Source organism: Pseudophryne corroboree, chromosome 3 (genome assembly GCF_028390025.1).
Source record: "Pseudophryne corroboree isolate aPseCor3 chromosome 3, aPseCor3.hap2, whole genome shotgun sequence".
Lineage (NCBI taxonomy): Eukaryota > Metazoa > Chordata > Amphibia > Anura > Myobatrachidae > Pseudophryne > Pseudophryne corroboree.
In genome coordinates, this window is record NC_086446.1 from 372,980,030 (window position 1) to 372,998,628 (window position 18,599).

At 46.9% G+C, this 18,599-nt stretch overlaps 1 protein-coding gene across 1 annotated transcript in view; it reads right to left on the minus strand.

Annotated features, from left to right (window-relative positions):
* SGCA (sarcoglycan alpha) overlaps window positions 1–14,722 on the minus strand; it is a 46,079-nt gene extending 31,357 nt beyond the window's left edge. The window contains exons 1-5 of the mRNA XM_063959901.1: window positions 14,631–14,722; window positions 12,804–12,926; window positions 3,336–3,484; window positions 3,182–3,254; window positions 2,079–2,277 (exon numbers count right to left, since the gene is read on the minus strand). Of these exons, the coding sequence (XP_063815971.1) occupies window positions 2,079–2,277; window positions 3,182–3,254; window positions 3,336–3,484; window positions 12,804–12,926; window positions 14,631–14,661 (575 nt within the window). The 5' untranslated portion in view covers window positions 14,662–14,722. The remainder of the gene's footprint in view (window positions 1–2,078; window positions 2,278–3,181; window positions 3,255–3,335; window positions 3,485–12,803; window positions 12,927–14,630) is intronic.
* Window positions 14,723–18,599: the final 3,877 nt, after the last annotated feature.

An 18,599-nucleotide genomic window follows, 5' to 3' on the forward strand; every position in this document is an offset into this window, starting at 1 on the left:
CGGGCGGCATGCGAGACCCCATGGGTGCCGTAAGTCGCCCGATGGCGTCGCAGTGATCCAATGACTGCGTTCTAGGACACAGCTTGGATCACTACTGCAGCAGGAAGCGTCTGCATGTAATAGATGCATCCTGCTGCATTTACATACAGAGCTATCACTGCTGCTTCCAATGAAGCACCTGCGAAATCTACTCTGTCCACATCTGAATTAGCAGCATTATGTTGACATGGCCGGAATGTCAACATTCAGAATGTGAACATGGTCAAGATGTCAAATTCACAATGTCGACATGGACATAATGTCGACTGTCCATTTTAGTGTTAGGGTTAGGCAGCGGACAGGGTTAGGGCTAAAATCAGCTGAAAACACAATGTCATAATTGTGAATGTTGACATTAGACATATGGACATAACATCCATGTGACATTCTGACGGCCGACAATCAGAACAACTCCACATTCTTGCGTCAACATTTTGTACCACACACAAGCAGAGAGATGTAGGCTGAGTGCTTTTATGCAGGTCACAAAAATCCAAGGTGACTTCAAATATCTGTTATGTTTATGATTGACAGTACTACATGCCATTATTATAATACACAAGTTCATCCTAATGAACAATGATGTCATCAGACCTTAACAATTATAAGCAAAGATACCAGAGCACTCTTCATACCAGAGGTTCTTATACACAGTCCTCAAGGCACCCCAACGGTCCCGGGTTTAAGTATATCCATGCTTTGCCACAAGTGACTTAAATTAGCACCCCAGTCAATTTGATTTAACTATCTGTGCTGAGCCATGGATATACCTAAAACCCAGAATGTTGGCGTGCCTTGAGAACCATGTTTGAGAACCTCTGCTTTATATTTACATCACTTGTGTATTATGTCAGTGTTTGAACATTTTAGATATTCTTTTTATCAGTCATAGTGTTTCTGTTTTTATTAGCATGTTAATTAGGTGGAATGAATCCATGACATGGATTCTTCCAGTGACAAGCTTAACCTCTCTTATTGTAAATGGAAAAGCATTGTGTGAAGAGATGTACAAACTGGTCGCATATGGATTTTTAAAGCATTTTGGTCCAAATTGGTCCAAAAATGTGTAATATTCTTTGGTAATTTCTCAAACTTTACATTAATTAACACAACAGAGCTAGCTTTTAGACCAGGTTTCGGCATGTTCAAAACGTTAGCGCAAGAGAGCACATAAAGGAGCCATAAAGGAGATAAAGGAGATGGATCACACGTTGTCTAGCTGTTTCACACAGCTTTGAACAGTCAGACTTAATTGAGCTACAGTTTATATACTTTGACCATTTTAATTGCAAATGGCAATACCCGAATCCCCCCGGCCAAATATTCCACCCCAGTGGCAGCCTGGCAGTAGATTCCCATGGGAAACGCTCCTTACTAATCACAGCCAGACAGACTGCCAGTCCGGACTACAATTAAAATAGAGAACGCTACCCACGGGAAGCCACAATTAGAAGAGAGAGCGCTACCCATGGGAATCCACTCCCTTACAGCCCTATCTGGCTTCTAGGAGCTGCAGCCGATGCAGTCCCCAGAAGCCTGCTTGATGAATTGTGCCCATGTGAGGGATTGCAACCCCACACATGTCCATATTGTTGACTGATAGACCCCCGGGAAACACAGGTAGGAGATGCTGCTTGAATGTGAAGGCTGAAAGTCAAGGTTTGATTATTACAATTAGGCATCTCAGGTAGTGTGGAACTGTGACTGGATAACACTGAATTATAACAGTTCATCATAGGACAAGTTGGCAAAAGGGCAGAAGGGGGATTTTACATTTGTTTATTATAGACAAGGATTGGCCTGGAGGTATGAAGTGGTTTCCTTATGTCTTGTGCTTTTAAGAAGACATTTGGATTTCCCATATTAAACAAAATATGGAATAACACATGGTGACATTTATATAATAGTGTCAAGAGCCATTTAATGTGCCAACTTGTCTAACCTTCTTTGTAAGAGTCACTCAGAATAATAGATTGGCAGGGCATGTAGCAGTAGTATTTACTTGTTTGAAAGTGGTAGAGGAAAAAAAATAAAAATACCCCTCTTTATGTCCTGGCAGCGGAAGTGGTACTCTCCCACCCTTGTCCAGCGCTGATGTTATGTTAATGACAGAAAGTCTCTCTGTATTCCAAACATCCTGTAGGGGGATCTGAAAGTTGTGCTGGGCCTCTGGCAAAAGCATCTCTTCCACATCCATATTCTGAATCATGAATTCAGCCTGATACAGGTGCGGCACATCTTGAAGTTGATAATGGGATTAACAAATTATTAATATGAGAGAAATAAATAACTGGAATAAAAGTAGTAGGTTGATTTGATCTGAGATGACATACATAAAAAAAAGATGATTTCAGACCCAAGAACAGATGTTTGAAGGGTCATGCAAACTGGTAATCTGACATGACGGACATGCAAAGGTGGAAAGTATTGTGAAACTAACAAAAGGAAAGGATAAATGGGTAACAAACGGAAAGGATAAATGGGTAGAGTCGGCAAAACAATAGGATAAAACAAACTAATGTATTTAAAGCAAATCTAGGCCAAGCCATTGAACAATGTAAGTAGCACAGAATTTTGGAATTTTGAGTAGCCAATGGTTGTCAAAGCCATTGTTTATCGGTTGCTTTGATTGATAGGTTTAAAAGAAGTCAGAATGGTAAATCGGGCTTTCTTAGTATCTATTTCTATTGTCATGTTATATCTACTGTATCTGTTGCATGCCGCCAATGATCAGTGTTGGTTAGTAAGTTTTTTACACAAAAGTCAACACATACTTCCATTCAAGAGCATTCCTCTTATAAGAACACTCAGCCCATGGGTTTGGTTGAGAGCAAAAATAACAAACTGACAATAACAAGAAGCATCTACACAACTGACAAGCAGATGCGAATGCAAACACATTCTCTCCTTGTCTTCACTAAGGAGTGCAGATATAACATTGATCAACACTGTGGGCCAAACATTGGCCCATTATCAAGACAATGCCCACAATAAGGGCAAGTAAACAATGTTTTTGAAGAAATGGCTACTTTTGATTGAAAATGCTGGCGCTGTCTTTCATTGCCATTTTTCACTTGGTCAGTGTGACCGCACTTCTGAGGCTTTGGTACTTTACATATGCACCATGTTTGTTATCACTTACCAGCTGCAGAACGAATGTAGAAAATTATCTTTTCTTGAAAAATTTCATATGTGCGCCTGTTATATACAGTTACCTAAAATAAAGAATTGAGCAATAGATTAGAATGAGCAGACGCTATGCAATCTAACGGCATTCCACAGTATAATTATTTTACTTCTATAACTTCTTTGCCCGGCTTGGTCGGGGATCCATACAGATAAGCACTGTGCCAGGGAGAGCGCTGGGTATAACGCAACCATTGTGGCAGGTCTGGGAATCCTTCCAAATTAGCATAAAAGGAAAATGGGTGAGTACGGACATTACCTGAAGAGAAAAATGACAGTATGGAATTAAATGAGGACATTGGCAACTAAACATTAATACAAGTTTATTTTTACAGAAATATAAAGTACCACACCAACGCGTTTCAGGCTACATGCCCTTTATCAAGGATCACTGCAGTTTCATTGGAAACAGTGGGGGTCATTCCGAGTTGATCGCTAGCTGCATTCGTTCGCTGTGCAGCGATGAGGCAAAAAAATGGCACTTCCGCACATGCGTATGCGGCGCAATGCGCACGCGCGTTGTACAATTGCAACGAACGATGTAGTTTCACACAAGGTCTAGCAAAGCTTTTCAGTCACACTGCTGGCCACAGAGTGATTGACAGGAAGAGGGCGTTTCTGGGTGTCAACTGACCGTTTTCAGGGAGTGTTTGGAAAAATGCAGGCGTGCCAGGAAAAATGCAGACGTGGCTGGGCGAACGCAGGGCGTGTTTGTGACATCAAAACAGGAACTGAATAGTCTGAAGTCATCGCAAGCGCTGAGTAGATATTGAGCTACTCTGAAACTGCACAAAAAGAGTTAGCCACCGCACTGCCATCCTTTCGGTTGCACTTCTGCTAAGCTAAAATACACTCCCAGTGGGAGGCGGCATAGCGTTTGCACGGCTGCTAAAAACTGCTAGCGAGCGAACAACTCGGAATGACCACCAGTATCTGTTCCTCAGACACAGTTCACACTTTATTACTTTTGTAACATGCGCTCTGCAACTGTTTCATTTTACTCTCAATTAAAATTAGAGCAGCTCATAAAAAGGGAAACAAACATAAAAAAAACATCAGCACCGCAGTTTTAAATATATTTAAAGCTATGACATTCATGGTAACTTTGTAATACTGAGTATTGCATAAAGAAAACAGTATTTAACAGGGGGAGCAAACAATAATATGCAAAGAGCCTTTATTTATGAAGAGATAAATCGTGGTAGAAAACATACAGAAAATGCATTAAATGACAACAACCGTTGGTGCAAACAGTACATTAGTATTTGTGCAGACACCTAGAATCGGAACAAAATAGCATTATTGTAGTTGGCATTGAATTGGAACGACATATCGGGCGAATCGTTTAGTGTGGTCAGCCAATCTGCGTGCTTCCACAGTCGGTAGCGTTATCTTTCGGTCAGCCATGCTGCACGACCGACCGGATGATACTGCATGCGGGGCCGTGCAAGGTAATGAAGGTCGGAACAAGGGATCTTTACTTCCTTCATTACACCATTTTGATGTGTACACACAGTATGATATGTTGGCACGTCGGTCAATATATCGTCCAGGTACAAATCACTCCAGTGGGGATGTAGTTATGTGTCACAGTGAGGATGTAGTTATGTGTCACAGTGGGGATGTGTTATGTGTCACATTACCGACGGCATCATCCAACCCCCCCTAAAAATCCTGACAGTCGGCATGCAGACTGGCAAGGACTATTCCCACTCGTGGATGTCCACAACACCTGCAGAGTGGGAATACAAGCTGTGGTGAGCGCAGCTCGCCACCAAGCCCGCAAGGGGCTTGTCGTGCTCATCCCCCCGCCGGTATTCCACCGCAGGGATCCCGCAGTCGGTATGCTGACCGCCGGGATTCCCAGTGGCTGCAAAGCATACCCAACCCCTCCAGCGTGTACCCAGTTTTAAGCTGGCGATAGGCTGAATGATTATTATTATTATTATCCTTTATTTATATGGTGCCACATGGGTTCCGCAGTGCTCAATTACAGAGTAACATAGTAACATAGTATTTGAGGTTGAATAGAGGCATATTGCCCATCGTGTTCAACCTGTTTTAACTTAAGTTGTGATGATTCTACATACTTGCTAAATAATGTTTTGTGACTAGTTAACTACTATAACTCATGTTATCCCCGGATTAACCACGTTGATACTTTAAGTATTATAACCTTGGATAGCTTTTTCATTCAGAAACGTATCCATTCCTTTTTTAAATCCAATTACACAGTCCGCCATTACCACTTTCCCTGGCAGGGAATTCCACATCCTGATTGCCCTAACAGTGAAGAACCCTTTCCTCCGTTGCATTCGGAACTTTCTCTCCTCCAATCGCAGCGAGTGCCCACGTGTCCTAAACTGTGTTCTTTTAATAAATAATTCCTCTGATAACTCTTTGTGATGTCCCTTTACATATTTGAAGATATTAATAGTATCTCCTCTTACGCGCCTCTTTTCTAGTGTATACATATTCAGCCTAGTAAGTCTTTCCTTATAGTCCAGTCCTTCTAGGCCTTTAATCAATTTAGTAGCTCGCCTTTGAACACTTTCGAGTTCACTGATGTCTTTTTTATACAATGGTGCCCAAAACTGAACACAATATTCCAGGTGCGGACGTACATAAACAAATAATCAAAACAGGAAAACAACGACTTAAGGTGGGTACACACTAATAGATATATCTGCAGATCAATTGATCTGCAGATATATCTATGTACGGATCGGGCAGTGTGCTGTGCATACACACTGCCCGATCCGTCGGGGGACTGACGTCATGAACTGGGCGGGCGCCCGCCCGCCCAGTTCTGCTCTCAATCACCGCCGGCCGCCGCAGCATGTGTACGGGCGGTCGGACGACCGCCCCGTACACACACAGCGAAGCGCCAATATATCGTTAGATATATTGGCCGTCGGCTGTGTTGCGCGGCCGACGCGATACGTCTGTGAACGACGGAGTTCACAGACGTATCGGCCGTACACACTGGCCGACGGTCCCGCGATATATCGGCCGTTCAAGAGAACGCCCAATATATCGACCAGTGTGTACGGGCCTTTACAGATGAAGTCAATATAGGACAAGTACAGGGTAAATAAACATAGCTACATCAGCAGATGACACTGAAATAACTATCAGGTGTCCAAAGACTGCGGGATTTGGTGCAGTTGAAGATTATTAAAGTAAGAAAAAGGATAAGCATATAAGGAAGTGGGCCCTACTCGTTAGAACTTACATTCTAAAGGGGAGGGATAGAGAGACAGGGGTGACACATATGGGGTACATAGAGAGTGTGGAACAGAGGGTTAGGATGAGATTTGGCTAGGTTTGGTGAAGAAGGGGTCCTGAGAGCCCATTTGAAGTTTTGTAGAGAGGTGGAGAGTCTGAGGGGGAGAGGTAGGGAATTCCAGAGAAATGGAGCAGCACGTGAAAAATCTTGAAGGTAGGAGTGGAAGGAAGTAATAGGTAGGCAGGTGAGTCGGCGTGCATTAGCAGAGCGAAGAGGACGAGTGGCAGAGTAAAGGGAGATATGGTCTGAGATGTAAATGGAAGAGGAGTGGGTAAGGGCTTTGTGACTGTGAGAAGCTTGAAATGGATTTTGAAAGGGAAGCCAGTAAAGGGCTAGTAAGAGAGGGGAGGTGGATGTAGTGCATTTGGTGAGGAAAATGAGCCGGGCAGTAGCATTGAGGATAGATTGGAGTGGAGAGTGGTATTTGTCAGGGAGGCCAGACAGGAGGAGATTACAGTAGACCAGTCTGGAGATGATCAGTGGCTGGATGAGGGTCTTAGTAGCATCCTGGGTCAGAAAGGGTCTGATCCTGGAAATATTTTTTAGATGAAAACGGCAGGTTTGTGAGAGGTGCTGAATGTGTGGTTTGAAGGAGAGGGAGTAGTCAAGGATTACTCCAACACAGCGCACTTAATGATAATCGTTCACAGCCTGAAAATGGTTGAAAAACTATCGGATTGCCTTTCTTTGTTATCAAGCCTCCCAAATGTCCTTCAGCCAACTCCAGGCAATACATAGAGATTGCCTCCATACGTTTTGAACAATGAATGGAGGCACTCCATTTATCATGAGGTCGATCCTACCCTCATCACTGTGTGCTAATTGACTGCAATATTGTGCAATCTGTGGCCTGCCTTATTCTTGTCAGATGGACTCATCGTTCAGCAGATGGTGTCTGTTGCATGTTTCAGTTAACTATTCTATGCTTATTAGTCTTTATTTGAGATTACCGTTATACTTGTGTTTTATGATACAGATTCATTTCTATATATCAGTGTTTTTCAACCACTGTGCCGTGGCACACTAGTGCGCAGGGCCGGATTAATAATGGGGCGGATGGAGCTGCAGCTCCAGGCCCACACCTCAAAATAGGCCCACTGCATCTGCTGCAGCAAGTCTCTGCTGTAATTGGTAAAATAAATCCTTTTACAGCAGTCTCCTAGGCCATGCTGTCAGTGCCCCTTGCCCCTCCGGCATTAACAGCCCCCACTCTCCGGCTGCAGCGCCAGTGTAACAGCTGCTGCTGCGGCCCATTTGTGATAGCGGCTTAGCAGAAGGCTTTCATAGCCATCCCTGCGCCGCATACTCACTGGGACCCGGCGCCTCCTCCTCTCCGCCCTTCCTACCGCCCTGCATCTCTGTGCCCTCCCTACCGCCCCGCGTCTCTCTATGCTGTCCATGCCACCCCGCGTCTCTCTATGCCCTCTCTACTACCATGCTTCTCCCTATGCATTCCCTATCGCCCCAGATCTCTCTATGTTCTCCCTACCGCACCGCGTCTCTCTATGCCCTCCCTACCGCCCCTCATCTCAATGCCCTTCCCACCACCCTGTGTCTCTATGCCCTCCCTACCACCCCGCGTCTCTATGCCCTCTCTACCGCCCCGCATCTCCATGCCCTCCCTACCGCCCCGCGTCTTTATACCCTCCCTACTGCCCCATGTCTCTCAATTCTGTCCATGCCACCCCGTGTCTCTCTATGCCCTCTCTCCAACTCCGCATCTTTATGCCCTCCCTACTGCCCCTCGTCTCTATGCTCTCCCTACTGCCCCGCATCTATATGCCCTCCCTACCGCCCCGAGACTATGCCATCCCTACCACCTCACACCTCTCTATACCCTCCCTCCCACCCTGCTTCTCTATGCCCTTCCTATTGCCCCACGTCTCTATACCCTCCTACTGCCCCGCGTCTCTCTATGCTGTCCATGCCACCCCGCGTCTTTCTATGACCTCCCTACCACCTTGCTTCTCCCTATGCCTTCCCTATCACCCCAGATCTCTCTATGTTCTCCCTACTGCACCGCGTCTCTCTATGCCCTCCCTACCGCCCCTCGTCTCAATGCCCTCCCTATCACCCCATGTCTCTATGCCCTCCCTACCGCCCCGCGTCTCTATGCCCTCCCTACCACCCGCATCTCTATGCCCTCCCTACCGCCCTGCGTCTGTATGCCCTCCCTACCGCCCCGCATCTTTATACCCTCCCTACTGCCCCATGTCTCTCTATTCTGTCCATGCCACCCCGTGTCTCTCTATGCCCTCCCACTCCGCGTCTTTATGCCCTTCCTACTGCCCCTTGTCTCTATGCTCTCCCTAACTCCCTGCATCTCTATGCCCTCCCAACCGCCCCACATCTCTCTATACCCTCCCTCCCACCCTGCTTCTCTATGCCCTCCTTACTGCCCCACGTCTCTATGCCCTTCCTACCGCCCCACGTCTCTATACCCTCCTACTGCCCCGTGTCTCTCTATGCTGTTCATGCCACCCCACGTCTCTCTATGCCCTCCCTACCACCTTTCTTCTCCCTATGCCTTCCCTATCGCCCCACGTCTCTCTGTGCCCTCCCTACCGCCCCTCATCTCTATGCTCTCCCTACCTCCCTGCATCTCTATGCCCTCCCAACCGCCCCGTGTCTCTATGCCCTCCCTCCTACCCCACGTCTCTATGCCCTCCCTACCGCCCCGCATCTTTATACCCTCCCTACTGCCCCACATCTCTCTATTCTGTGAATGCCACCCCGTGTCTCTCTATGCCCTCCCTCACACTCCGCGTTTTTATGCCCTCTCTACCGCCCCACGTCTCTATGCCCTCCCTACTGCTTCGCGTCTCTATGCCCTCCCTACCGCCCCGCGTCTCTATGCCCTTCCTACCACCCCGCGTCTCTATGTCCTCCCTACCGCCCCGCGTTTCTATGCCTTCCCTACCGCCCCGCCTCTCTATACCCCCCCTACTGCCCCACGTCTCTCTATGCTGTCCAAGACGCCCGCGTCTCTCTATGCCCTCCCTGCCGGGACAGTCTGAAGGTATGTAATGGGCCCTGCAGAAATTTCAGCTCCAGGCCCATGAGGACCTTAATCTGGCACTGCTAGTGCGCCCTGAGCAGTCTCCAGGTGTGCCGCTAAATAAGCACAGACAGGCCCGTCAGTGTATTGCCGCTACTGAGTCCCTGGAACGATCAATACTGTTGGGTTTAGTGGTTGCAGAGCCAGTTCTAATTTTGGGCCCAGGCAGTGTTGGGCTCTTCTGGCTTTCTCAGATGTGGCTCAGGCATTACCTATGGAGAAGCTGCGACATGACATCCTAGGACACACAACTGCACCATGCATCACCATTATATTTGAGTGTGCCTTGGCGATATTTAAATCTTGTTCAGTGTGCCGCGAGTTGTAAAAGGTTGAAAATCTCTGCTAAATATAGATCTATTTAACATGCATGAATTTCATCTAATTGCTACTGTGTTATATTTTGGCGTCTTAGTGTGCAATGAGTCACTAATTCTTAAAGCTGCGCTGCCACCCTGGTGTAAAGTATAGTATTTCCTCACCCTTTCCAATGCCCCATGCAATCTTTTTCCTGAGGCTCTCTGGCCAGTGTCTCAGCCTGGCCTGAAACCGGGACTGTGAGATGCTGTGGAGCTGAGATGATATGATTTATAGCACAACACTCCCACCCCTCTCACCTGACCGTCCTCTTCGCCTGGAGAAAAGATCAGGTAAGCAGGTAAGATATCCATCCCAAATGTCCCTATTTTAGCGGAAAATTGTCTAGATCTTTCCAGGAGTTGGTTCTATGATTGAGCATAGCAAGACAGATGTGAATAGGTGTCACAAGCAGTGTAATGGTCATCACGCTGACAGGAGAGGGAGAAGGAGCACAGCCCTCTGTCGCACAATGCAGGCGTGTCTGGACCGTTGCGGGGGGGGGGGGGGGGAGGTGGTGACATCACACTCAGCTGCTGCAACCCAGGACACAGCCAGGGAGCTACTTGGCTAGTGCAGGGCCTGACAAGTTTTCGGGGCCCCCTGTAAACTGTAAATTTACACCCTCCCATACTTTACAAAAGGGACAGCATGCGCCTTAACACACATTGAAAAAAGGCGTATACATAATGCCCACAGTAGTAGTGCCGCTTATACATATAATGCCCCCAGTAGTAGTGCCCCTTATACATAATGCCCACAGTAGGAGTGCTGCTTATACACAACGCCCCCAGTAGTAGTGTCCCTTATACATAATGCCCCCAGTAGTAGTGCCACTTACAGACTTAATACCCACAGTAGTGCCGCTTATACACATAATGCCCCCAGTAGTAGTGCCCCTTATTCATAATGCTCACAGTAGTAGTGCCGCTTATAGACATAATGCCTATACAGAGGCGCAGCAACAAAACGGATAACACCATTGGCTGGGACCTCAGAGTTAGACACCAGTGCCGGGAATGGCACCATCGTACACTAGAGGGGTGAGTACTGTACCTGGAGGGTCAGGGTGCCGGCTCTCTAGAACAGAGACCCTTCCATCTATGTGCAACAAGGAATGCACCACTTTTACTGGAACCAGCATTTGGAACCTATTTGATCATGACTATTACGTACTAACTTTCAGCTACAAATTCCTACTATATTTCACAGACTGTGTCATCAGCATCTGGACTTTGATCCTAATCATGATCCATCACCTGTGTGCTAACAATCTCTGTTATTTTATCATTTGCTATTTGAATGCATCATGCTCTTTATGCCTGAGCACTGTGTCTCAGTAAGTAATAAGTGCAGCTTATACACATAATGCTCTTAGTAGTAGCGCCCCTTATACACATATTGCCCATAGCAGTAGTGCTGCTTATACACATAATGCCAAAAGTAGTAGTGCCGATTATACACATAATGCCCCCAGGTGTACCACTTATACAGATAATGGCCATAGTAGTAGTGTTGCTTATACACATAATGCCAACAGAAGTGCTGCTTATACACATAATGCCACCAGTTGTAATGCCACTTATACACAAAATGCCCCCAGTAGTACCACTTATACAGATAATAACCAATAGTAGTAGTGCCACTTATACACATAATGCCCACAGAAGTGCCACTTATACACATAATGCCCCCAGTAGTAGCGCCCCTTACACACATATTGCCCATAGTAGTAACGCTTATACACATATTGCCTGTAGTAGTAGTGCCACATATACACATAATGCCCACAGTAGTAGTGTCCCTTATACACACAATACCCACAGTAGTAGTGCCACGTATACACATAATGCCCACAGTAGTAGTGCCCCTTATACACATATTGCCCGTAGTACTTGTGACGCTTAAACACATAATGTCCCCAATAGTAGTGCTGCTTATACACATAATGCTCCTAGTAGTAGTGCCCCTTATACACATAATGCCGATAGTAGTAGCATCTGTTATACACATAATGCCCACAGAAGTGCCACTTAAACACATAATACACACACACAAACATACATACATATACACACACACACACACACTTTCTCACTCTCTTTCCCTCCACTTACTTAACAAAGAGGCTGCCGATCTGTAGCAGCTCATCTTCCTCTGTAGCAGCCAGGTCCAATGTAGCTCCGACCCATCATTCCCGTGTAGCTCCGCACCTCATTCCTGTGTACTGTAGCTACATTTCCTTTTCATGTCCTGCACCCTGGTGCTTGCATGGGGGAGGGCTTCAATCTGATGGCACCACTGCCTGTCATACAGTGTGACAGGTGCAGGAGCCGGGAGAGCACTTCTCCAGCCTGGCGCCTCCCTGCTCTTCATCCCTTTGCTGAGTGGATAATGTTGACCCTGCTTCCAGCCATTCACTGTCTGGTTGCAGGTTGGGAGGCAGGTAGGGAATGCCGCCTGGCTGTTCTGAGTGTAATTAACAATCATAGTGGCCAGGCAGCATTCTCTACCTGCCTCCCAAGAAGTATGCACCAGCATAGGGAGCAGATGATCACTGGCCCAGCTCACCCCTGCTCAAATGCCCATAGAATTTTGGGGCCCTGGGCAGCTTCCTAGTGTGTCTATACTCTATACTTTAAGATGGCCCTGTAACATAGCACACCCCTAGCAGGAGACTTGACAAAGACAAAGCTATTAGATATAATAACTTCTAGGCTAATGCATCTCTGAAAATATTTGTGCTTAACATACTCAGTATTAGAAAGTTACCATATAGTCACATATTAACTTAAACTTTTATCAGCCTCCAATAACCTCTGTGAGGTCCTATTTGTATCACTCATATAGAGAATGTACCGTTCCTTTACTCACCAGATTTATTAAGGAACTGTTGTTGGTAATCCTCAGTGTTCAGCTCATGTACAAAGAGAGCGCCTACTGCCGGATAGACATTCTGATCACAGAGACAACCCACAAGAAACAGCCAGATAGATACTAGGCAGGAAAAGACAGCATGGTAAAAATATTGAGTGAACTGAGCAGCGCATAAAAATATATTCTGCAGAACTTCAATACAATGCTACCGTGTAGGACAGTGGTTCTCAAACTCGGTTCTCAGGACCCCCCACAGTTCACGTTCCCAGTTCACCTAGCAGGCACACAGGTGTATTCATTTCTTAATGATACATTTTAAAACATCCACCAGTGGAGCTAATTATTTCACTTGTGATTTTGTGAGGAGAACTGGAAAATGTGGGGGTCCTGAGCAGTAGCGGATCTTGCTACGGGCACACAGGATTTTTGCCTAGGCGCCGCCATCCGGAGGGCGCTGCTGCCGCCGTGGCAAGATCCGCTACTGGTGGTGCCCCCCCCCCTCCCCCCCGGTGCCGGTACTGCTGTGAAGTCATCGCGCACCGCACTGCATTGTGGGAGCGGCACTTAGACACTAGGGTCTATGCGGTTCTATGGGAGAGACGTCATGACGTCTCTCCCATAGATCAGATGAGCGGCGCCAGCGGCCAGAGACGGAGGGCAGCAGCAGTCGGGCATCAGGAGCGAGGATGGTAAGTATTATTATTATTTTTTCCAAAAGCGGCACAAACGGGGGCAATACTACTGCGGTCACAAATGGGGGCAATACTACTGGGGCCACAAATGGGGGCAATACTACTGGGGCCACAAACGGGGGCAATACTACTGGGGGCACATTGACCACACCCCTTTATGAAGCCACGCCCCTATTTTCTTCTGGGGCTAGAACCGGCCCTGGTCCTGAGGACCAAGTTTGAGAACCTGTGATTTACAGGTACATAGGGGCAGATTTATTAAGCCTGTGTGTTAAAGTGGACAATGGACCAGCCAGTCAGCAACTGTCATTTTTCAAACCCAGCCTGTAACATGGAAGTTAGGATCTGATTGGCTGGTACTTTATCACCTTCCACTTTATCACTTCACCAGGCTTAATAAATCTGTCCCATAGTAACATACAGCAACAAAATAATCTATATTAAGAATATTCAGCATACTGTATGTAATGTAATAGTGCTTATATAAATGCAGGTATGCTTGTAAGTAGATAAACGGAATGTTACAGTACAGTTCTATATATTTTATAGACATGTTACATATAAACATGACAGCAACCAATGATACATTCACTTGTACATTTTGTTACATGCCTTTGTATGTTCACACCTATACTATACAATATGTGTGACCTGCTCACAGTTACAGCTTTGAAGCACTCGTTTAACATGAACACAAGCATAGCTTACAGATCACTGGGTGGTATAAATATTTCACATTTACATATTAACTAGAGTCCTTCTAAATATACACACATTCACTCACACATGCCTGCGTTTATTTATATCTCTTGGATATATATATACTGTATATATATATACAGCAGAGCTGTCAAATCTGAGCCAAAAAGGGAAATCACAGAAATAAAGAATAGAAGGAAATATCTGACAGATCTACGCAGGGTGAGGGTGTGTGAAGAGAGACAATCGCAGAGAGAAGGGAGATGTTTGGAAAGAGTGAACTCAAGGAGAAAACAGAGAGATAGAGAAGTAACTAGAGGGGAGAGAAAGGTACAGAACAAATACACAGATAGGGAGGGGGACAATAAGCGGGGTAAAGGTAACTGCATCATGCTACACACATACACATAGACCCGGTATAGCTAGGACATGCCTGTCAGAAGAGCCACTCTCTCTGGTGCCATATCTCCTGTGACTGCTGAAGAGATAGACAGGGAAAGAGTGACAATGGCAGCTGAAGGGGAGGAGAGACATGGACAGTAGTGACATAGGGACTGTGGCATGTCTGGGACAAACCGCAATCTTATGCTGGCTTTGACCACTTATATAGCATGTTCCTCTAACATTCAGCTAGCAACACTTCTGTATTTACTGCAACGTGAACTAAAATCACCAAAAGTGTTAGTGCACTTTCTTTATATGCACTAAGGGGGTAATTCCAAGTTGATCACAGCAGGACTTTTTTTTAGCAGATGGGCAAAACCATGTGCACTGCAGGGGAGGCAGATATAACATGTGCAGAGAGAGTTAGATTTGGGTGGGTTATTTTATTTTTGTGCAGGGTAAATACTGGCTGCTTTATTTTTACACTGCAAATTAGATTGCAGATTGAACACACCCCACCCAAATCTAACTCTCTCTGCACATGTTATATCTGCCCCCCCTGCAGTGCACATGGGGGGTAATTCCAAGTTGATCGCAGCAGGATTTTTGATAGCAACTGGGCAAAATCATGTGCACTGCAGGGGAGGCAGATATAACATGTGCAGAAAGAGTTAGATTTGGGTGGGTTATATTGTTTCTGTGCAGGGTAAATACTGGCTGCTTTATTTTTACACTGCAAATTAGATTGCAGATTGAACACACCACACCCAAATCTAACTCTCTCTGCACATGTTATATCTGCCTCCCCTGCAGTGCACATGGTTTTGCCCAGTTGCTATCAAAAATCCTGCTGCGGTCTACTTGGAATTACCCCCATGGTTTTGCCCAACTGCTAAAAAATTTCCTGCTGCGATCAACTTGGAATTACCCCCTAAATTCTGACTAGCACTTCCGCTGACTATTTTGTTACAGTTTTCCAAAAGTAATTCTGACACCTACTGTATTTCCAATGTTCTATTTTTTTCTCCTTAAAATGCACTAAGGGGTATATTATTTAATTAGCATGTTTTAGACCTGTTGATTGTAATTTCTTATTGCTACTTAATGCAGTAATTATAAATTGGAGCTTGCCAGGATACATTTAAATATATATGCAAGTACTGCGGCTACAATAGGTGGTTATCCCTTTTGGTGTGTAAAAGTAAAGCGATTGCTAATGCAAATAATTCCTGGTTCGGGGGTCACTGTGCTACTACATTCTAATTGTAAAGCGCAACGGAATATGCTGCGCTATATAAGAAACTGTTAATAAATAAATAAATACTCCCGTAAGCAGAGGCATATCTAGAGAGGAGGGGACCCGTGTGCAGACTCCGTGTGTGGGCTCCCTCCTCTCCCGTAGCCAGCACCATCGCTGTTAGCACTCTGAGCACTGAGACTCTGGCACAGTGCCAGAGTGCTATGTAACACACACTGTATAATGGGCCTAACTCAGTATGGGCGTTCGCATACTGAAGCCCTGTGTATGCGCACGTGCAGGAGCCGTACTGCACATGCGCACAGTGAGATACGACGGCATCTCACTTATGCGAACACCTCTGCGTGATTGACAGGCAGAGGCGTTTGCAGGGTGGGTGGGGGTGTTGATTCGGCATTGGGATGGGCGCGGTCCAGACAACGCAGACATGTCCGCACCGTTTGCGGGGCAGGCCGCGGTGGCTGCGTAACGTCACACACAGCTGCTGTGACCCAAAACATGTGGAGGCAGGGGACAACCCTTAAGAAGTGAGCGCATCACTGTATAGTGATGCGCTCGAATTTCAGCAGGGGGGGACTGGACCTGGCATGCAGGGTGGACTTGCCGTGTGGTGGGCGCCCCCTGCAAGCTGGTGGAGTGAGTTGTAGTTGTGCGACTTTTCGTACAACTACAACTCATGCTGAATTGGGCCCAATATGCTGTATATTGGGTTTTCCACCAATAAATATTATACCTTCTCCTCAGATCTGTTGCTAAAAATTACTATTTGCTTCTTTGAGTCACTCACAAAAAGAAAGGCAGTAATACAATTATTATATGATTTGTTGGTGACTTAGGGGGACATGTACTGAGCAGTGATAAAAGTGGAGAAGTGTGCCAGTGGAGAAGTTGCCCATGGCAACCAATCAGCATTGACGTAACATTTATAATTTGCATATTACACAATTGCACGGAGCAGCTGATTGGTTGCCATGGGAAATTTCTCCACTGGTTCACTTATCCACTTTTATCACTGCTTAGTACATGCCCCCCAAACTGTATTACAGAGCATACTGATGATGATAATAAGGGTCAGTCACAACATAGCTGTAAAACTACAGAACACAGAGCAAACGCTATTTTGGGATGTCACATGCATAGTTTTCATGAACGTTTCAGTCCTGCTTTGACCTCAGTCATGACCTCCCAGTAATGCAGCGTTGCAAGGTACAGTACCTAGGTATAAAATTTACTCTTCAGCACTTTTCAGAGCCATCGTGGTGGTGGTTTCGGCCACTGGATTTTAAGGGTCTATAATATTAAATACAAAATTAGGCTTGTTTTGTATTTAATAGAGTTTCCCCATTAAATGCAACAACCGATAATGGGCCTAATTCAGACCTGATCGCAGCAGCAAATTTGTCAACTAATGGGCAAAACCATGCGCACTGCAGGGGGGGCAGATATAACATGTGCAGCAGTGACGTGCGGTGGGGTCATTGTCTGGGGAGGCACACATGGGGGTGGAAAAGGGGGGTTTTATGCACTTGACATGAAGCAGTGCTGTGCAAAAATGCAAGTACTGTTTGAATTTGGCTATATTACTTTATTTATGGAGTCACAGAGATGTGTCCGCTGCTGGAGAATGTTAAATTCAGTTGGTTTGCGGCAGGTATGGGGAGACAGCGTTGCTGTGCAGCTGGCATGCCAGGGAGAAAGGAACCACTCACCCCTGCACTAATGATCGTCAAACCGTTCCCGTAGAGTCCCTGCTGGATAAAACAGAGGTTCTGGGCCAAGGTGCTGTGCATTGTAGCACTGAATGATGTGGTGATGCTGAGGCTCGGGAATACAGGGAGAGAGAGAGAGCCGGGGCGCAGCACTGGCAGTGACAGTCAGATAGTCACAGCTCGCTCAGGGCTGGATCCGCTCTCCAATGACTTTCCTCCCTTAGCCCCTCACCTGGGTCCTGTGTTCAGAGAGCTGCCAGCGGGAGAGTGCAGCTGGCGGCGGCACTGCAGAGGCTGCTTCCTGAGATGTAGGGGGAGAGCGCCTGCTGCCGCCGCACAGTGTACTCCCAGCTTCAGCTTACCACCACCTCCGGACGAGGAGAGCGCCGGCCGCCGCTGATTGCTGGGTATCGGAGAGCTCCGGGTGCGGGCGGATCCTGTAAGCAAGGCAGCAGCTGCTCCCATCATCACCACCAGCGGCCGGGTATCGGAGAACTCAGGCCGCGGGCGGATCCTGTCAGCAAGGCAGCAGCGGCTCCCATCATCACCACCAGCGGCCGGGTAACGGAGAACTCCGGCCGCGGGCGGATCCTGTCAGGAAGGCAGCAGCGGCTCCCATCATCACCACCAGCGGCCGGGTAACGGAGAACTCCGGCCGCGGGCGGATCCTGTCAGGAAGGCAGCAGCGGCTCCCATCATCACCACCAGCGGCCGGGTAACGGAGAACTCCGGCCGCGGGCGGATCCTGTCAGCAAGGCAGCAGCGGCTCCCATCATCACCACCAGTGGCCGGGTAACGGAGAACTCCGGGCGCGGGCGGATCCTGTCAGGAAGGCAGCAGCGGCTCCCATCATCTCCACCAGCAGGGGAGGAATGAAGGGGGGTGAGTTAACCTCGTATGGTAATTGGACCAGCAGATCCAGCACTGGATCCGCTCTCCAATCACATGTGCCTCGCTGGCAGGGGAAGCCCGTCACTGTCAATGAGGCACATGTATAAGTGCCGCTTTCACTGCTTTTTTTCAATGGGCATTTACAGCCCAGTGCTCGGCC